At 34.6% G+C, this 22562-nt stretch overlaps 1 protein-coding gene across 4 annotated transcripts; it reads right to left on the bottom strand.

Annotated features, from left to right (window-relative positions):
• Positions 1-912: 912 nt before the first annotated feature.
• On the bottom strand, positions 913-4922 carry LOC126667221 (uncharacterized). 4 transcript variants are annotated; one of them, XM_050360187.1, is made up of 4 exons: positions 4758-4922; positions 4108-4555; positions 3124-3179; positions 913-1537 (listed from the first exon to the last, which is right to left on the bottom strand). In XM_050360187.1, the coding sequence occupies exon 4, from the start codon at positions 1523-1525 to the stop codon at positions 1142-1144; it is 384 nt and encodes a 127-aa protein (XP_050216144.1). In that variant the 5' UTR covers positions 1526-1537; positions 3124-3179; positions 4108-4555; positions 4758-4922; the 3' UTR covers positions 913-1141. The 4 variants fall into 4 exon arrangements, with proteins under 4 accessions (XP_050216144.1, XP_050216145.1, XP_050216142.1 ...); XM_050360188.1 differs by having other exon boundaries at positions 4491-4555; XM_050360185.1 differs by having other exon boundaries at positions 4108-4922.
• Positions 4923-22562: the final 17640 nt, after the last annotated feature.

Raw genomic sequence — 22562 nt, 5'->3', positions numbered from 1 at the left:
TTGCAATTAAGACCACACTTACGTTTTCTTTGAAAAATGTTGTCGTTTTACGTTTAAATCGGTGCCGTTTTACATCCCAAATGGTGGTCGATGTTTTAATTGCAAAAATTTGAAAGTTCATGTATTTTTTTTTTGCCAAAATTAAAAATTTATGTTAAATATCGAAAGTTCGTAATTTTTGATGCATTTAAGCATTTCAAATATACCATTAAGAACACTTTTTGCTAAGAAAGTTTGTAGTGCCAAACTATGCAAATAAGCCTTTACATTTCTGATAAGACCTGCATTTTCTGAATCACATCCGGTGATTAACAGGTGATGAAAGACAGTCAATTCAAAATCAATAAACAACTTAGTTAAAAGCGAAATAGAGTTTTACAACAATGTTATTGTGATTAACACTACGATAAAGAAAAGTCCTAGGAATTTTTTGTGGTTATACAAAATGGTTATCAACTTTCAAACTCTCTTGTGTTTTAGCAACCAAATTTTGATTTTACTATCAACCGGATGTTACAAAATGTATTCGTGCGAAAAATACTTAGGTACAGGGGCGGATCTAGGAAGAGCGTATGGTGGGCAACTGCCCACCTTATAATTTTGAATCCCTTTAAAAACGTTGATATGAAATTGAAAAATATAATTTTGTCACCTTAAATTATATAGTTTGCCCACCTTAAAATTTATTTGTTGTCAATTTTACTTATCTTATAAAGTTTCAATATAATTTTGACCACCTTATAAAATATTTCTAGGTCCGCCACTGCTTAGGTAGCCAATGAAAAAATACGTGTCTTCCTAATTTTACCATATCATTAAAAATAGTATGTCCATTGTCCACGCTAGCAAAAATTCAACGAAAATCATTTAGTGACTTCTGTTGCTGGTAAAACTAAAATTTGGTTACAAAAATTTAAAAGTCGGTAATCGTAATATTATAATTTGTTAAAGGCAAAGAGGCACTGAGAAAGAAAACACTGAATGATTTGACACTATTACGTTAAAAAAATTCTAAGTAAAATACTTATTTTGACTAGAGCCATTTGAATATCATTAGCAAGGTCTCATTTTTTTTCTTGCTAAAATAGCGGACCTCCACAGGCAGGGCAGAGTCTCGAACGATACTCATCGCCACATTCAGTTAACTGGCACTGACGCTAGCTCCATATTTCCCAATCAGCATGTCCACCATGCTGACTTGAACGTCCTTCTTGGGGCTTTTCATAGAAGGCACATCATCCTCCATGTTCACCCTACTCCCGGAAGAAAGAACCTCCCTCTTTTGGCCAATGGGGAAAAAAGGGTTATCCGCCTTCTTCCGCACTTTCTTAAGAGGAGCAAGAGTATGAGAGATAGTAGCAAAATATGTGAATATGATCCCCTTCAAAGAAACTCGAGGAGGAGGAGGAAGTTTGCCAGAAGGTTCTTTTTTGAAAGAAGAAATATTTTTGGCGTTCTTATCTTCTCCATCGTTACCTTCTCTAGCTTCGTCGCTGTCCTTCTCGCTTCTAGCAGGTGAGCTCATTATAAATCACCACTGCAAAAATAAAAAAAATAGCATAAGAAAAGCAACAAATAAATCATAGAAAAAAAAAATAATAAACTTCATGGCACAAATAAGGTATCAAAAGGATCAGCTGGGGTAAAATCAGTTAATAGAGAGTTAGTTGGGTTAGTAGGCTCTAGGGGTCATCAAGCAGTAGAAATATAAGAAAAAAAATATTCATCCCACATCATAGTGGTTCACCTTCCTGGATATTGGAAATAGTTTCGTGAGCTACAAGACCGTAGAGGGAAAATACTTTGGTGAATTCAATCAATAAAACTGGAACGCATTTCCCCCCTACAGACTTGTAATCTCCGAAAAAGTATCGTAGAAATATTAAATAGTGAGACTGTGAGAGACTTAGGTGGAGGAGTATATGAGTATTTATAGAAGACTTAGAGGCTTTGTTAGGGAAAAGTAGGGTAATATGGTCATTTTATTAAAAAGAAATGTCGTTTTAGCTATTGTTAATACTCAATAAATAGGTGGTAGTTGGTAGTGGTAGGATAGCAAGGTTTTAGGGTTTTGCAGGTTTAGACTTAATTATATCCAAAGACCTTATCTTTAGTGGCGGACCTAGAAATTTATTATAAGGTGGGCAAAATTGTACTAAATATTTATAAGAAGGAAAAATTTAAAAATTTAGGGTGGTCAGTGCTATAAATTTTAAGTCCGAAAAACTATACTACTAAAGTGTATATTCATATTTTTCAAAGAATCGAAATAATAAGGTGGTCAACTGCCCACTATAGGTCCGCCCCTGCTTACCTTTTCAACTTTTATTGATTATGATCCTATTTTTCAATTTTATGTATTTTAAATTTTTTAATTAGGACTTAACATTTAAGTAAAATTGAAGTTATTTTGTGTTTAGTACACCGAGAGACCAAAAACAACTAAAAGTAATCGCAGATTGAATGAATGTGATAAAAATTCATCCAACAGTAAGAAATTTTTTTCAGCCCGGATTAAATGTCCTCTTTTAAATCTACAAAATTAGACGTAACACTCAAATTATTATTATTATTATCAAAAAAATTGTAAATTATTGGTATTCTTATAATTAACAAATTTATACATTATCTAAATTGGTTTATTTTGATTAGATTTCATCATGTTATTTCTAAATATATTTAAAAAATATTCATATCACATAAAACTTACTTGAAATTAGAGGTGGGTTGATTTTAAAGGAGATAAGATTGAAGAACTAGGTTAATATTTTTAAATTGAAAGAATTATAAATATTTAGGTTGAAGAATTTGGAAATTAATTATGTTAGAAATTTGTTATGAAATGTATAAATATAATAGAAAATTGGTGAAAAATATTAAAAAAGTTAATTAGATTTCATCAAATTATTTTTTAAAATATCCGTAGAATATTCAAATAACAAAATCCATCAACTATATCAATAATAATTATAAAATATTTACAAGTTGAAAATTTGGAGGGAAAATAATTGAAAAGGTTATTGAGATACTTTGAAAAAAGGGTTATTTGAAATTAGTATTTTGGATGTAACATTTTCAAATCAAATTTCACTTTCAGTTTACTGCTGCTTCCCCAACCACCACCTTTAAGTCATACGCCTCCTTTCTTCATCATTTGCCGTTACTCATGATGGAGAACTCTGTAACAAATAATAAAACAAAAATTAATTAGATATAATAAATTTTTAATTATTAATTAATTTTACATTTGTGTAAATAATGTTATTCGCACTGAAATCATCAATGCCTTTGATACCAATGAAACACTAGCCAAACATTTAAAACACTTCATTTCCTCTCAAACCCGTAATTCGGTTTCCGCCAAAATGCTAAAAACGATTAAAAACGTTAAATTCCTAATCCTTAACTAAAACAGCCATATAACTCTAAAAGTCCTAGGAATTTTTTGTGGTTATACAAAATGGTTATCAACTTTCAAACTCTCTTGTGTTTTAGCAACCAAATTTTGATTTTACTATCAACCGGATGTTACAAAATGTATTCGTGCGAAAAATACTTAGGTACAGGGGCGTTTAGGAAGAGCGTATGGTGGGCAACTGCCCACCTTATAATTTTAAGTCCCTTTGAAAAACGTTGATATGAAATTGAAAAATATAATTTTGTCACCTTAAATTATATAGTTTTTCCACCTTAAAATTTATTTGTTGTCAATTTTACTTATCTTATAAAGTTTCAATATAATTTTGACCACCTTATAAAATATTTCTAGGTCCGCCACTACTTAGGTAGCCAATGAAAAAATACGTGTCTTCCTAATTTTACCATATCATTAAAAATAATATGTCCATTGTCCACGTTAGCAAAAATTCAACGAAAATCATTTAGTGACTTCTGTTGCTGGTAAAACTAAAATTTGGTTACAAAAATTTAAAAGTCGGTAATCGTAATATTATAATTTGTTAAAGGCAAAGAGGCACTGAGAAAGAAAACACTGAATGATTTGACACTATTACGTTAAAAAAATTCTAAGTAAAATACTTATTTTGACTAGAGCCATTTGAATATCATTAGCAAGGTCTCATTTTTTTTCTTGCTAAAATAGCCGACCTCCACAGGCAGGGCAGAGTCTCGAACAATACTCATCGCCACATTCAGTTAACTGGCACTGACGGTAGCTCCATATTTCCCAATCAGCATGTCCACCATGCTGACTTGAACGTCCTTCTTGGGGCTTTTCATAGAAGGCACATCATCCTCCATGTTCACCCTACTCCCGGAAGAAAGAACCTCCCTCTTTTGGTCAATGGGGAAAAAAGGGTTATCCGCCTTCTTCCGCACTTTCTTAAGAGGAGCAAGAGGATGAGAGATAGTAGCAAAATATGTGAATATGATCCCCTTCAAAGAAACTCGAGGAGGAGGAGGAAGTTTGCCAGAAGGTTCTTTTTTGAAAGAACAAATATTTTTGGCGTTCTTATCTTCTCCATCGTTACCTTCTCTAGCTTCGTCGCTGTCCTTTCTTCTCGCTTCTAGCAGGTGAGCTCATTATAAATCACCACTGCAAAAATAAAAAAAATAGCATAAGAAAAGCAACAAATAAATCATAGAAAAAAAAAACTTCATGGCACAAATAAGGTATCAAAAGGATCAGCTGGGGTAAAATCAGTTAATAGAGAGTTAGTTGGGTTAGTAGGCTCTAGGGGTCATCAAGCAGTAGAAATATAAGAAAAAAATATTCATCCCACATCATAGTGGTTCACCTTCCTGGATATTGGAAATAGTTTCGTGGGCTACAAGGCCGTAGAGGGAAAATACATTCCAGTTTTTGGTGAATTCAATCAATAAAACTGGAACGCATTTCCCCCCTACAGACTTGTAATCTCCGAAAAAGTATCGTGGAAATATTAAATAGTGAGACTGTGAGAGACTTACGTGGAGGAGTATAGGAGTATTTATAGAAGACTTAGAGGCTTTGTTAGGGAAAAGTAGGGTAATATGGTCATTTTATTAAAAAGAAATATCGTTTTAGCTATTGTTAATACTCAATAAATAGGTGGTAGTTGGTAGTGGTAGGATAGCAAGATTTTAGGGTTTTGCAGGTTTAGACTTAATTATATCCAAAGACCTTATCTTTAGTGGCGGACCTAGAAATTTATTATAAGGTGGGCAAAATTGTACTAAATATTTATAAGAAGGAAAAATTTAAAAATTTAAGGTGGTCAGTGCTATAAATTTTAAGGCCGAAAAACTATACTACTAAAGTGTATATTCATATTTTTCAAAGAATCGAAATAATAAGGTGGTCAACTGCCCACTATAGGTCCGCCCCTGCTTACCTTTTCAACTTTTATTGATTGTGACCCTATCTTTCAATTTTATGTATTTTAAATTTTTTTAATTAGAACTTAACATTTAAGTAAAATTGAAGTTATTTTGTGTTTAGTACACCGAGAGACCAAAAACAACTAAAAATAATCGCAGATTGAATGAATGTGATAAAAATTCATCCAACGGTAATAAATGAAAAAAAAAGTAAGATTTACTATGTAAAAAACAAAATAATTATAAACAGTGGCAGAAACAGAAATTTTTTTCAGCCCGGATTAAATGTCCTCTTTTAAATCTACAAAATTAGACGTAACACTCAAATTATTATTATTTTTATCACAAAAATTGTAAATTATTGGTATTCTTATAATTAACAAATTTATACATTATCTAAATTGGTTTATTTTGATTAGATTTCATCATGTTATTTCTAAATATATTTAAAAAATATTCATATCACATAAAACTTACTTAAAATTAGAGGTGGGTTGATTTTAAAGGAGATATGATTGAAGAATTAGGTTAATATTTTTAAATTGAAAGAATTATAAATATTTAGGTTGAAGAATTTGGAAATTAATTATGTTAGAAATTTGTTAGGAAATTTAAAAATATAATAGAAAATTGGTGAAAAATATTAAAAAATTTAATTAGATTTCATCTAATTATTTTTTAAAATATCCATAGAATATTCAAATAACAAAATCCATCAACTATATCAATAATAATTATAAAATATTTACAAGTTGAAAATTTGGGGGGAAAATAATTGAAAAGGTTATTGAGATACTTTGAAAAAAGGGTTATTTGAAATTAGTATTTTGGATGTAACATTTTCAAATCAAATTTCACTTTCAGTTTACTGCTGCTTCCCCAACCATTACCTTTAAGTCATACATACTCCTCCTTTCTTCATCATTTGCCGTTACTCATGATGGAGAACTTTGTAACAAATAATAAAACAAAAATTAATTAGATATAATAAATTTTTAATAATTAATTTAACATTTGTGTAAATAATATTATTCGCACTGAAATCATCAATGCCTTTGATACCAATGAGTACATTTTTCTTTTGTGGTTTGATGAACCGGCTGTCAAACCATCTCCCATCACAAGTATAACAAAATAATATGAATGTAAGTTTAATTTTTTATTTCTCAAAATAAAAGGTTTAATTTATTAAATTACATGTATTTTTTTTCACTAAAACTGCTATAATTAATTAAAATTTAATAATAAATGTTAAAAAATTCTACTAATTATTATTGATAAATTATTTTTCCAAATATAAATTTAATTTATTTAATTTGTAGGAAATTGAGTGTGTTATAATAAATTAAAATTCAGAAAGATAGCTTAAATGAGTTTAACTCACCTCATTTGTAAAAATATCATATTATACTTGTATAATTAATTCTATTAATGAATTTACCAAAATATAATTTTGATACACCTTAATAATCAGTTCTATTTGATTACTATAAAATTTAGTAAAAATTATAATGTGATAATTAAGAGTGTGTGTGTGTGTGTGTGTGTGTGTGTGTGTGTGTGTGTGTGTGTGTGTGTGTGTGTGTGTGTGTGTGTGTGTGTGTGTGTGTATATATAAATAAATAAATAAATATTACTCTCTTCGTCCCAAATTATAATTATTTGGATAAATATATAAATTAAAAAAAATATAATTTAGTTTATAATTTAATTATTTTATCTATTTTTCATTTTTAATATTTTATAATTTTTATATATATAAATAGTGTGTTAATGACTTTGTTCCACACAATAAACATGATAACATTTTTTTGTTAAATAAGTAGTCTAGTCCAGTTTATAGATGTAAACCGACTTCTAATATAAAAATATAAGACCGGGTCGCACAGGGTCCACTCACTCGAGTGGACTTGAGAGGCCGCCACCGAATAAAGCTTTTCAATTATCAAGCCGAATATAGAAGCACTTGATATGGAATGGGGTTGCTGAAATATTATTCAGGGGTCTTTTGTGCTTTAAAGGAAAAGACAAGGGCTTTTTGTATTTTTTTCTTGTTTAAATTTAAATTTTTGTTTTTATAAAGTATTGGCCATTTATTGATAATTTTTTTTACTAGTTATTTGACTGGGGAAGGTTTTGTTATTATTGTGTCTAGCGAACAAATACGTAAAAAGCCGATTAAAATGACGGACAACGAGTACAATTCGTCGGGTAACGAGTATCGACGTTCGGAAACAAGTTTTTCCGACTTTTCCGAGATAAAAGAACAGTTTTTTTTCCTGTTTTTTAGGGTGGACGACCCCAATTCACGTCCCCCCTAGAGGAAGGGACGCCGGAGGGCCACGTCCTCTCCTCCGGAGGGGACGCCGGACGTCCGCTTGAAGGGGGCTGTTTCCGACTGCGACGGACGGTCACAGCCGGAATTTTTTTTTTAAAAAAAATTAAAATAATATTATTTTTAATAATTTAAGTGATTTTATTAATTTATTCGATTTAATATATATTGAATATTATTAGGATTCGTTAAACGTAATTATTTATGTTTTGCAGGTTCATTTAGAAGATTTTGGCGGTGACGAAATTGATTACAGCGATGGGTTTAATGCGGGACATGGGTTTGATACTGATGTTGAAGCAATTAGATGGGCTAAGAGTATTTCTATAGGGATTGGGTTTGAGTTAGTAATTTCGTCTCATAAGAACGAGGGGAAATGAAAGCTTTTGAGATGTGCTCGGGGTGAGCGTTACAGAGGTTCGTTCACAGATTCTGATTCATTCGTACGAAAAAATGCGAAGACAAAGGCGTGTCAGTGCAAATTCAAAATTGTTGTCAAATTAGGTAAGACTACATGGTTTGTACTTGCTGAGCCTGGTATTTTGAGTACACACAACCATGCTTTAGCTGTGTATCCTGAGGGATACCGTCAGATGAGTGGGCTGAGTGCAGAGGCAAAAGAGATTGTGCGAGATATGAGTGCGGCACAAGCGAAGCCGTGTTCTATAATGGCATCTTTGAAAGAAAAAGTACCATCTGACAACCCTACAATAAGGCAAGTGTACAACTACAGAGAGAATTTGAGAAAGTCTAGCTTTGAGTGTAGAGATGTGGTGGGTCAGTTTTATCACATGGCTCAGAAGAGTGATTATGTGCACTGGACTCTTGTTGAGGAGGATACAGGTGTGGTGACTCACCTTTTCATGGCTCATCCCAATTCAGTGAGGCTATTACGTTCGTACTACTGGATAATCGGTATGGACTCCACATACAAGACGAACAAGTACAAGATGCCTTTTTTTGAGATTATTGGAATGACTCCTTCCAACAAGAACTTTATAATTGCATATGCAATTATGAAGGATGAGACTGAGGGGAGCTATAGATGGGTGATGGAGAGACTGAGGTATTTGATTATAATCATGTTATTTAATATTTTAAACTTATGATATTCAGATTCCTTATTAAATTATCGGGTAATACTGCAGGTGGTTGATTGGGGAACATATTCATCCGAGTGCTATTCTTACTGATCGGGAACTGGGGCTGATCAGACCAGTGTCAGAGATGTTCCCACGTTCTTCTCATCTACTATGTACGTGGCACATAAATAAGGATGTAGAAGATAGGGTGTAAAGAATAAGTGGGAAAAACAAAGAATTTGCTGAAATTTTCAAGAATAGTACCTGGAAGAAAATTAGCACAGCGCCAACTTTCCAACAATATAGCATAACTGTGGAAGCCTTCAGAGATCGGTTTAAAGCTTTTCCATGGTTGATAGAGTACATTGAGGGGACTTGGTTTGTACTCAGAGAGAAGTTTGTATCCTGCTGGACGAACTTAGTCCTACATTTTGGAAACACCACCACGTGTAGAGTGGAGAGCGCACATGCTCAGCTAAAGCAGTGGCTCAACTCTAGCACCGGTGCTCTGGACACAGTCTAGACGAAGGTCGACAAAGTTATAGAGTCGCAGCTGACGGATATCCGGTATGCATTTTTTTCGAGTAATATTACTACTTGTACAAATTATGTTGTCATTATTAATAATATAAATGTTTTGCATATTTGCAGCAAAACACTTGAGGACTCTCGACAGACTATGGGCGTCCATCAACGCGGTTTTCCATTTGATAAGCTCTCCTGCAGAGTGTCTCATTACTGTCTGAATTTAATATCGAAAGAACTAAGGCGTATGCGAGAATTGAGTACTGAAGTCTATGATCGCTGTGGTTGTGTGCTTAGATCAACACATCAGATCCCCTATGCAAGTGACCTGCGAGCAGTGGTTGATTCAGGTACCACGCAACACTTTTATTGCATACTATATTAAAAATAGTAATATTGTTATTGAAAGCTAATTTGTGTTATTTTCAGGTAACCCAATCAGTATGGATATTATTCACCCGTTATAGACGAAACTTGTTATTCTCGGCGATGGGTTGGACACATCTGCACAAGCAGATTATGCTGGTTTTCGGTCGGAGGAACATCAGTATTTTCACGAGGTCGCTGAGGAGGTCATGACTAAGAATCCTTCAATGTTGCGTGATATTTCTCGTATTGTTCGTGAGCGACTTCACCCCGAAGACTTAGGCTACAGGGAACCAGAAGTGAAGACCAATGTCAGAGGTCGACCAAAGGGGAGCCAATGAACCAAGCGGGATCCGAGTCGTCATGAGTACAAGGACCGTGTACGTGGTCGTCCTAAGTCTTCCCAAGGTCAGCAAAACCCTGCTTCCCCTCCGGAGGGGCGGACTCTGGAGGAGCAGACGTTGGCGATCCACGTCCCCTCCTCCGGAGGGGACGTGAAACGGGGACGTCCCCCCCAAAAACCGAAAAAAAAAATTAAATTTCGAATTTTTAAGAAAAATACTTATCGGCGGTTGTCAGTCTTTATCTCGTTCGGAATCCGACTTTGCCGTAGAATATGAGTTGAATATGGTTGAGATGAGTTGAGAAGATTTAGAATTTTTTTTATGATTTGGTTTTCTATTCAAAAAATGAAAAGGGTAAAAAGATAATGTGTAGAGGCGGTGTTAAGTATAAAAGGGCGTTGTTTAGCAATCCAGCAAATATAACATCGTCTTCTTCAATTGTTAATGAAAATAAATTACTATTATTTTTTTTAAAGCTGAATTTTATTTTTATATTTGTTCAACTACTTTCAATTTATATTACAATTTTTAGATATATTTTAAAAATTAAAAAATATGCTTTTTTATGAATATAGAAGAATTTAATGTATTTTTTTCTTTTGTATTTAATGAAAAGTGCATTGATTAACAAATTAAATGTTTCGTATGTTAAAAGACTGAGTCTACCATGTCATATGTAGACCAAGCTAATTATCTTATAACATTTTATTAAAATAATGGTAATATTGTAAATAACGTATATCATTTTTTAATCAAAAATAAAGTATATCATCATTATTAAAATTTAATGTCAGAATATTAAATAAATATATCAGCATGTCACACTACGAGCCACGTGCGTAGCACGTAAAGAAATACTAGTAGGATAAAACTACCCGTTGTAGGTTGAGGTAGGCTGTTAGTTTGTCATTTAGTAGCATACTAGTTTCTATAAGTTAGCCTCATGAGTTGTCAAAACCGACCGGACCACTGAACCGGTGAGAATATAGGGCGAAGAATTAGAGGTTCAACCGGGATTGAACCGAGATTAAACCGGTAAAAAATAATAATAATATATTTAATAATTATTAATATAATTGTATAAGAAATAAATATTTTATATAATAAAAAGTATAGGATAATAAATTTTTTTGCTAAAATAATAAATGAGAATATTTTATTAAAAATTAAAATATAAGACTTCAAACAATCTATAAACAAAAATTAAACTCGTATTATTGAGATTAAAAATTTAAAGTCCAATGACTTAAACTCATATTATAAAAATAAATCAAATAAAAATATTATAATCAAGCTCTTTCTATTAATTTTTGATGGAGTCTGCCTTCTGAACCGGTGAATGAGACCTGCAAAACAGGATAGAAGCTAACCGGACGGTGGTTGTCCGATTAACTCTCCGATGCTAAAGTCAGTTTAGAGCTTTGAGTAGCGTTTTGAGTATATGAATGTAATTGTGATTCTAGGCATACTTCATGCTCCTTTTATTGTAGATGAATGTATACCTTGTAGAGTCATAGTAGGTAAGTGAATCCTATTTTATAGGGATCGAGCCTACTTTGTAGGGATTCACCCTGATTTGGTGTGATCTACCTTATTCAGACATGAGTCCTATTTAGGAACGTCTTCCTAAATAGTCTCGTCTTCCTAAGATAGAGCTTATCTTTCCATGTTGGAGATTATGTCCAATTGGGGAGATACTTCGAGATATTATAGTAGATCATGGCGATCTATCCGAATCCTGGATTAACGCGCTTTGGGCGGATCCTAAGGGATTCGGTCTTCGTCTTATTGAATGATATATCGACGGATCTCAAGGGATTCGGCCGCCTTCCTTATACATTCAGGTATTCCATAGGGAGTCCGATATCACCTGAGAATGGATCTCCTGTGACTCGGCTCCATTATAACTAGTGTAGGATTCGGTATCCATTATTACACCCCCCGCAAGTGAGCTGAAGTAATTGGTATTCATGCCTTAGTAGTTTTTGGCTCTTTTGGAGCTGAGTCTTTTCGTATTCTAGGCGAGTCACTTCATATGTTGGCGAGTCGTTTTTCTTCTCTAGTAAGATTCTCTTTCTTGCCACGTGTTCTTTATCAGCGAATGGCAGCTTCTGGATGAAGAACAAGTGTCTTATCTGTGCGCCATTTGTCATTCATCCGTCTCGACTCTTAAGGTTTCGTCCTTTCAACTTCTTCTTCTTTTTCTTGGTTATATAAATGTTCATTTCCCTCGTTTTCTTTTCACTTTTACTTTCGTTTTTCTCTGCAGTTGTTCTATCATTTCTCAACAAATTCTCAGCAAATTCAGTTACTTTTCTTTTTTACCTCCAAGATTCCTCGTTTTCGAGTTGCTCCTTATCTCTCCTTTGATCCGGCATATTTGATTGCGAGGTATTTGCCTTCCCTTGGTTTAATTTCCTGTTTTTAGTTTCTGGATTTCTTTTTCTTTGTTGTTCCTGTTTTTCCTGTTCTTCATCTTCTCCTTCTTTTGATCTTTTAAAATCTTAATTTTGTTGTCATTCCTTGTTCCCCCCCATTTAAATTTTAAAATGTCAGAAGTAACTGAGGGGTTCGGGGTGCTCGTGATGAATTAGAATATACCCGAAGTTCCCTTTCTGTTCAACAGAAAATTGGTTATACTGAAGAATTTGGTTTTCCAGGGTTATATATTATTTTGAGACCTGGAAAATCATATCGGGCGAATCATAGTACAGATTCGTCTTCTAAGATAGTGGTTTTTCACGAACAATTGCTAGCGGGTCTTAGGTTTCCTCTTGAGTCTTTGATCATAAAGGTTTGTCATAATTTAAGCATTCCTTTAGGTCAACTTCATCCTAATGCGATTTGCCTCCTCTGTTCTTTTATGGAGTCTTGTAGGGCTCGGGGGAAAGAGCCTACGCTTGGTCTTTTTAATTATTTTTATGTTTTCTCTCGCCGAAAGGGCGAGAAGTTTATTTTTGCTGGCGGTCGACCGAACCGATCTCTTTTTATTCTTCCGTCTTCTTTAAAGGGTTGGACCCCTAAATTTTTCTTGGTTCAAAATCTTTGCTTTTCTTCCTTTTCGCGGAGCTTTACTACAAGTAAAGTTTCGCTCACTGCTGTTCCTGATTTGCCCGATGGGGAGAAAGATTTCGCCTTATCGTTGTTATCGGATTGTCGCTTCAATAAGCCCAAGCACAACGTCATTTTTAAGGCAGTATTTAAATCGCCGTGAAATACTTTTGGCGGGTCTTCCTTTAGAAGGTATTTTTCTAACTTTTTGTTATGTTGTTTTTTCTTTTTGTAGGATGTCAACTTCTCTTGACCACTTGCTTGACAATTTTCATGTCGATATGAGTGTAGATATGGGCGAGGTTACTAGTGGCGTTCCCACCCGCCTTATTTGGTCATGAAACTCAGTCAAATGTTTTAAAATGAATATATAAAACATTATAGAAATGAATGTTAATATGATAAGTAAGAATTCAGTTAAGGAAGTTATACAATTCTCGAGTACGAGGAATAGTACTCGATAAGTCGTAAGTACGACTAAGGATCATTGAGTATACGAGCGAACTAGAAGTGGAATCTAATGAAACTAAACCCTAAAACTTAAAAGTATTATACGTATAGGAATACGAGATTCACGTCTAATCAGTAAACGTTAATTATTTATCAGACGTGTCAGCGAGCAGAGAGGTCAGTAGACGTGGACTAGCGAGGGCATATCATTTCATAGACCACGTCATTGATTGGATTGCGGTCACTGTGAGTTGCACTTTACTTTCGTGTATTATACATATAAAGTTATTTTGTATATATATATATTGTTTACACGCATCGCATTATATATAATTGATTGAAATGTTATATGTTTACTTAATTTCTATATACGAGAACTAGTATGCGATCCGAAGAAACTAGCTACCTATTGGGTGTCAATAGGCTGTGTGATCACCAGTATTGAGTCAGTCTAGTGTGTTTGCATCTGAGAAATGATTGGATATGTATGATATGATATGATTTCGATACGAGAGTGAACTCGGCTACGGTGTAGCCTGGAAGTCCCCGTATCTAGTGGCTGGGCCACCAGCGAGTTGGACTCGCAATTGATATTTACGATTGGGTTGAATGATATATGATTATTCGAGAGATGTGTCGCATGCTAGGATATTAGTTTCACACGGATCAAATACCTGTTTATATGTTTTATATTATTGTTTTATTGAGATGCGATGCTATGTTTGTATAATAATACCGTTAGTAAATGCAAACTCACTCAGTATTTTCCCAAATACTGACCCCTCACCTTTGATGTTTTCAGGTGCTTAGTATGTGGACCTAGCTAGAGGCCAATTTTGAAGTCCAGAAGTCAGCTGTGTATGTTTAGTTTCTGACTTCTGTGAATGCTGCAGTAGTGGTCCCGCGTTGACAGAGTCGTAGTCTAGACAGCAGTACATTTTTGATTGTGCATTTCACTTGCTGTCTTGTTTATTTGTTTTGATAGGCTACATATAATATGGTTGTTCACGGCACCAGATGCCGGTGATAAGCTTGAGACACTAACTGATGTATGTAGTACCGCGAGGCCAGTTCGTACAGGATACGGTAACTAGAGCCCGCGAGGTTTTAAACAGTTAGTGTATATATTTGGTTATATGTTATATATGAGTATTTGCTTCCGTTGTTTGTTGTTATTTGTTTATTATTTGCGAAAAATTAATTGTGGTTTGAGGCTTGCTACGGGTTCCGGAGCTACCACTCCCGTTCCCTAGCGCCGGTTGCGGCTCAATATTTTGGGTCGTGACACAAGTAAAAAATCTACCTTGAAGGGGAGACTCCACAAGGTTAGATTCTGAAATAAATGAAGAGAAAGCTAGCATCGAAGTAGAGAAATGCTCACAGCTAAACCTTTCCGAAGGGTCTAAAATATCATTAAAATCGCCCACCACAATACAAAGAAAATCAGATAATAATTCAGGAAGAAGATCACGCCACAAAGAAGCCCGGTCACGAGCGCAATTACTAGCATATACCAAAATGAACCTGATACTAGTATCACCCTAAATAAAATCTAAACTAATCCACCTGTTAGCTTTATAAATTCTCGATGGAGAGATCAACTTCGGGTTCCAAATGCATAAAAGACCACCCGAAGCACCCACCGAAGGGACAAAACTATAATCAAAATCAAGATTAGGCCAGAGTAAACGTACACTGAAATTGTCAAACGATTCTCTCTTTGTCTCTACTAATCCCAGAAGGGCAAGTTTCTGAGATAAAATCATAGAACGAATAAAACGAGCCTTACGAGCAAATGTCAAACCACCTCGACAATTCCAAGAAACAAAATTGAAATTTTGCGACATAATAAAAAGAAGTAACCTGGATTGGGAAAGGGAAATCAAAGAATGACTTCCTGATCCTTCGCAATTCCTTGCGATAAAAGCTCCAATATACCCGTCTCATTCTCTTCTGAAAATAGTCCCAATTTCAGTCCAACCTCCCATGTTTTTTTAGCTTCCTCATCTGCACATAATTTGGCACAAATTTGTTTAGACCTGTTCCTGATTAAGCCATCCGAGAAGGAGGACTCAGAGCTACCGCGCATTTGGGATAAAGAGGTTAAGTTTCCAGCAAGAGTTATCCTCTTATTTTTCCTCCTGTGAGTGATAAAAGGCGTGACCTCATTGTGTGATGAACTTCCTTGTAAAACCTGCACTGCGTTAGGTATGGAGCTGCTCTTGGAACCGTCTGGAACTGACAAAGCTGGAGAAGAAGAAGACCTGTCATCTTGCGTTTCTAGAACAACTTCAAAGACTGGAGAAGAGCGAGGCGAATTCCTCGTAGCTCCCTCAAAATTGTTGTGTATATGTTTAATGCATGCATGATAGAGCATAACGAGTAGAATGTACCTATAGGATAATACCTCAGATAGGTAGGGCCTATAGGAAGCGATATTGACAAACACGTGCTTAAGAAATTAATATATAAACATAATTTACAAAAACAATAACATAATAAACGATAAATAATACATTTATCGCGAACGTAATTCCTGTGTTACGTTCTAGAAGTCGTAAAAGAAAAGATGGAATACTGGAAAGGAAATTTGATATGAAAGAACTGATACCTACACTCATAAGTGATGTGTACCAATACATATACTTACACATGGTATGATACAAGTATAGTAAAGAGGTGACAATAGTAATTACGGCTATAAGAAGTTTCAGAATGAACTGGGTTATTGGAAATATGGAGAAAGAATTGATGTGATAGGAAAATAGTCAGGAAAATGACAGAAGGTGACAGCAATACAAAAATTTAAAATATACTCAATAAGTATAAAGAAAGCCGTTGATAGTCGCAGAGTGTACAATCTGGAGTAAACTTATGTTTTATGGAAAGTATGAAGAGTTTTTATGATTTTTTAAAATACAATTGTGCTCAGACATCGCATATGATATTGCATAATCACGATAAGAATGCATAAGAAAATGATTTTCGAAATGTAGATCATGCATCATATCTTTATAATAATAAAGAAAAATGCGATTTTGAGCAACTCTTTGGTGATGAGAGGTGTCATCACTCTGAGCTACAATTGTACTAATGATTTCAAACGATTTATGAAAAGTGATTTAAAAGAGCTGGCCAACCAAAAAAATGTTTTGAAATCTTTTGTTAGTAAGTGAGCTCAGATGTGAAACTCTGCGACGGATAATAAAATGTTCTTAGTAGATAAGAATAAAATTTAAAAGCAAATCCCAATAACAGAATAAAGCCCTGTTAATGATAATTGCAATAATGTTAAGGGAGCTACAGTGAAATGTGAACGAGGAGTTATTGCCGGAGAGCGAACGCAGTCAAGATGCAATGCGCTGGCAATATTTAAGGATATAGTAATTATCCTTATGATAAAATAAAGGATGAAATGACGGAGAGTCATGTTAGACGAAAGAAACGTACGAGTACGCAAGGATGAAGAATGTAACGATTGTTCTTATGTTGGGATAGATAGCGTGACGATCGAAAATTATATTAGAAAAGAAAAATTGGAAGTGTGAGGGACGAAAAGACGATAATATGAATGAGGAATATCGAGAGATATTTTAAGGATACGTAACCTTATGGATGTCAGTATTAGAAAGTACAGAAGTAGAAAGGAAGTAAGGAATACAGACGATGAAGAAGATAATCCAATAAGACGTGAAAGTTTGAAATTAGATAGATCAAAAGATAAGTGATGCTAATTGACTGATATTAAGTGAAGTCACTAATATCAGCATTAAGAGCTATAGATTGCGTTAACTGAAAGGAGAAAAGTTAAGTTGTAAAATTCTAGTATAAGGAGAAAGGCACAAGTATAGGCATACGTGTCAGTAAATATAAGAATTGTGGATAATATGAAAGAAAGTATAATGAAGAAACCCATATACCCTCAAGATTTAGTAAGATAAATAGAAAAGTGGAAAGTTCTAGAGATATATTAGAAGGATTATCAGAATAGCACAGCAGTAGCAGAGCTATTATAAATGAAGGAAGGACGTAATGAATACAGTAAGTAAAGGATAAGATGATACTTCATTGCTATTGAACAAATAGGAATGAATTACATCTAAAAAGCCATGGTATTATAAAGACGAAGTCAGTTCTAGTACAAAGGAATCAAGTTGTTAAAAAGACAAATAGAACCATGTTATAAGTATTAATGAGGCATAAAGTATATTGAACAACAGAAATTGAAATTTACTCCCAATTGTTTTGGAAGTTACAAAGTTAAGTACAATCTAAATGTTAAGGAGAATCGGAAAACCCTTCAAGAAGAAGATGAGAGACAGAATAAGGATAAGCTAAGGAACGATTACGATCAGTGAAACTAAAGTCGTGAAGCTAATTGAGAATAAGAAACAGAAGTGTAAGATAAAAGAGAAGTTGATTATACAGAAAGAAGGAATGACGATAAAGGAAGTAAATAAGTTATTAAGGATCTAATGAATTAGTTAAAGATTAAAGATAAAGTTAAGCGAAGATTAGTCAGAAAAAGGGATTCTTAAGAAAGTTAAATGATAAGAAACGTATAAGGTCAACATAATAAGGAATTATGACATAAAGGAAAGACAGTTTTGACTGATAAGTCAATATGAGACTTGAGATGATCTTCAAAGATCATATAAAGAAAGATAAAGGAAATAATAATACAGATAATATTGGTTAACGAAGGTAGCTGTACAAGTTACATGATTCAGGTTAATGTGAAGTGGAGCATTTATAGTAATGGTGAACGGATGAAGGATCATGACTAACAAAATGTCACGAGATTCACAATAGCTTAAAAGAACAAAGGGACAGAAAAACTAAAGATAGTAAAAGAAGTGTCAGAAATTAACTATGTTAAGAAACAACAAATGTGATAGACAAGGTACAAATTGAAACAAATTGATTGAATAAGACACGAAGTATCAGATAAGGAAAGATGAAAGTAAGAAATAAAGATAATGATCTGAGAAAGGAACATTATAGTAACAGAGAACGGTTCTTGATTAGCCCAGTGAGGTAAAGCTCCCCATAACTCGAAGAAGAATGGAAAAGGAAATTAAAGACAATAGAAGATGTATCAGACTCATCTTCGCTAAGAAATAGCGATAATGATAAATGAAGTGCAGTTTGAGGGGAACTAATCGACAAAGAAACTAAATGGCGATTAGTCAAAGAAAGAAGTAGGAATGAAAGATAATCGCCTAGGAAAGAAGCGTGGCTAAAGGGATGCCAGCAAAGATTAAAACCGCTGATTTGTCGTTACAAGTACGAATAAAGTTAGTACGTCATTAAGGATGTGGGTAACACGTCATTGACTATTTATTCATAAGAAAGGTACGTAACTACCCAATAGCTGCTAAGAATAGAATAATGGAATGAGAGGATATTAAACAACGTTTAGTGACGACCAGCAAGGGAAATCCCGACAAGGTGGTGACGACGCAAGGATTGCAATGTCGAAGAAACTACGACTAATGCTTAGTAATGGACGTAAAGAAAGGTATAAGGACAATTATAAGGTCCCAACAAGTTATATAAAAATTCGAGGACGAATTTTTATAAGGGGGGAAGAATGTAATACCCTAAAAGATTTAATTACCTAATTGGACCACGTGTCCAGCCTTGAGTTGCCGGAGAGGCAATATCGGAAAGTTTTCCGAGAAATTAAGGTAAATAAGTTTCAAGTAGGTCGGTTTTGGGAGGATAATAATGATGTATTTAATATTATCTCCTAGCTAGAAAGTTGGAATTGGAATGAAGAGGGAAAATGTCAAGAAAAGTCCCAAAATGAAGTTCAGGGACTAAAGTGGTAATTTAGCCACTGCATCTCAAAAATAGAAATTTATAAGTTTTGACGGGAAAATATTAATATTGGAATTCGTATTGTTTATTGGATATAAATAATACGTATGAAAATTGGTCAAAGGATTAATCAATTTAGTTATGGACTAAATTGAACAAAAGAAAAGTTCAAAGGTTAAATTGTAACAAATAAAGAAAATAAGGCTTGAAGGGATGATTTAACCATATATATATATATATTTAACTTTCATTATGAATGAAAGAATCAGCGATAAGGAAAGGGACTCCAGAAGCTTCATTTCATCGTTCTCGATCGTTTCGCCGCCGTTTCGCCGTTCGACGTCCGTTTCAGACGATTTTCGCGTCGATCTCTTCGGAATTCAAGCCTCTATCCCTTACTAGCATCAAAATAAGGTGAGTTACACGTTTTTACCACGAAAAATGAAGAATAGGGGGCTGTTTTGCGGGTTAGATCGTATTTCTATTGAATTCGACGTTTTGGAGCGTTTTGGGTTGATTTTGAAGTTTAAAATGATGAATTATGGATTAAAATGATGAATTATGGATTAAAATGAATTGGGTATGAATTGGTATGAATTATGGATGATTTGAGGCCTCGGAAACGGCCGGAATCCGTCAAAACGTCGCACCCGAAAGGGGTGCACGACGTGCTGAAAATCAGCACGTCGTGCTGGTGCGCGACGTGCACCACAAGGGTGCACGACGTGCACCATGAAGGGCACGACGTGCCCTTCACAAAAATTGAAGGGCACGACGTGCCAAGCTAGCACGACGTGCCCTACCTCGACCAGAACCTCCGTGGGACTTTCGGGAGCGAAAATGAGCCTCCGATAGCTTGATTTAGGCATGAAACTCAGTCAAATGTTTTAAAATGAATATATAAAACATTATAGAAATGAATGTTAATATGATAAGTAAGAATTAAGTTAAGGAAGTTATATAATTCTCGAGTACGAGGAATAGTACTCGATAAGTCGTAAGTACGACTAAGGATCATTGAGTATACGAGCGAACTAGAAGTGGAATCTAATGAAACTAAACCCTAAAACTTAAAAGTATTATACGTATAGGAATACGAGATTCACGTCTAATCAGTAAACGTTAATTATTTATCAGACGTGTCAGCGAGCAGAGAGGTCAGTAGACGTGGACTAGCGAGGGCATATCATTTCATAGACCACGTCATTGATTGGATTGCGGTCACTGTGAGTTGCACTTTACTTTCGTGTATTATACATATAAAGTTATTTTGTATATATATATATATATATATATATATATATATACATATACACATATACATATGTATATGTATATATGTATATATACATATACACATATATATATGTATATGTATATATGTATATATATATATATATATATATATATTGTTTACACGCATCGCATTATATATAATTGATTGAAATGTTATATGTTTACTTAATTTCTATATACGAGAACTAGTATGCGATCCGAAGAAACTAGCTACCTATTGGGTGTCAATAGGCTGTGTGATCACCAGTATTGAGTCAGTCTAGTGTGTTTGCATCTGAGAAATGATTGGATATGTATGATATGATATGATTTCGATACGAGAGTGAACTCGGCTACGGTGTAGCCTGGAAGTCCCCGTATCTAGTGGCTGGGCCACCAGCGAGTTGGACTCGCAATTGATATTTACGATTGGGTTGAATGATATATGATTATTCGAGAGAAGTGTCGCATGCTAGGATATTAGTTTCACACGGATCAAATACCTGTTTATATGTTTTATATTATTGTTTTATTGAGATGCGATGCTATGTTTGTATAATAATACCGTTAGTAAATGCAAACTCACTCAGTATTTTCCCAAATACTGACCCCTCACCTTTGATGTTTTCAGGTGCTTAGTATGTGGACCTAGCTAGAGGCCAATTTTGAAGTCCAGAAGTCAGCTGTGTATGTTTAGTTTCTGACTTCTGTGAATGCTGCAGTAGTGGTCCCGCGTTGACAGAGTCGTAGTCTAGACAGCAGTACATTTTTGATTGTGCATTTCACTTGCTGTCTTGTTTATTTGTTTTGATAGGCTACATATAATATGGTTGTTCACGGCACCAGATGCCGGTGATAAGCTTGAGACACTAACTGATGTATGTAGTACCGCGAGGCCAGTTCGTACAGGGTACGGTAACTAGAGCCCGCGAGGTTTTAAACAGTTAGTGTATATATTTGGTTATATGTTATATATGAGTATTTGCTTCCGTTGTTTGTTGTTATTTGTTTATTATTTGCGAAAAATTAATTGTGGTTTGAGGCTTGCTACGGGTTCCGGAGCTACCACTCCCGTTCCCTAGCGCCGGTTGCGGCTCAATATTTTGGGTCGTGACACAAGTAAAAAATCTACCTTGAAGGGGAGACTCCACAAGGTTAGATTCTGAAATAAATGAAGAGAAAGCTAGCATCGAAGTAGAGAAATGCTCACAGCTAAACCTTTCCGAAGGGTCTAAAATATCATTAAAATCGCCCACCACAATACAAAGAAAATCAGATAATAATTCAGGAAGAAGATCACGCCACAAAGAAGCCCGGTCACGAGCGCAATTACTAGCATATACCAAAATGAACCTGATACTAGTATCACCCTAAATAAAATCTAAACTAATCCACCTGTTAGCTTTATAAATTCTCGATGGAGAGATCAACTTCGGGTTCCAAATGCATAAAAGACCACCCGAAGCACCCACCGAAGGGATAAAACTATAATCAAAATCAAGATTAGGCCAGAGTAAACGTACACTGAAATTGTCAAACGATTCTCTCTTTGTCTCTACTAATCCCAGAAGGGCAAGTTTCTGAGATAAAATCATAAAACGAATAAAACGAGCCTTACGAGCAAATGTCAAACCACCTCGACAATTCCAAGAAACAAAATTGAAATTTTGCGACATAATAAAAAGAAGTAACCTGGATTGGGAAAGGGAAATCAAAGAATGACTTCCTGATCCTTCGCAATTCCTTGCGATAAAAGCTCCAATATACCCGTCTCATTCTCTTCTGAAAATAGTCCCAATTTCAGTCCAACCTCCCATGTTTTTTTAGCTTCCTCATCTGCACATAATTTGGCACAAATTTGTTTAGACCTGTTCCTGATTAAGCCATCCGAGAAGGAGGACTCAGAGCTACCGCGCATTTGGGATAAAGAGGTTAAGTTTCCAGCAAGAGTTATCCTCTTATTTTTCCTCCTGTGAGTGATAAAAGGCGTGA

This window comes from Mercurialis annua, linkage group LG2 (genome assembly GCF_937616625.2).
Source record: "Mercurialis annua linkage group LG2, ddMerAnnu1.2, whole genome shotgun sequence".
Taxonomy (NCBI): Eukaryota; Viridiplantae; Streptophyta; class Magnoliopsida; order Malpighiales; family Euphorbiaceae; genus Mercurialis; species Mercurialis annua.
The sequence above is the reverse complement of the archived record's forward strand: the minus strand, read 5'-3'. Positions and strand labels throughout refer to the sequence as shown.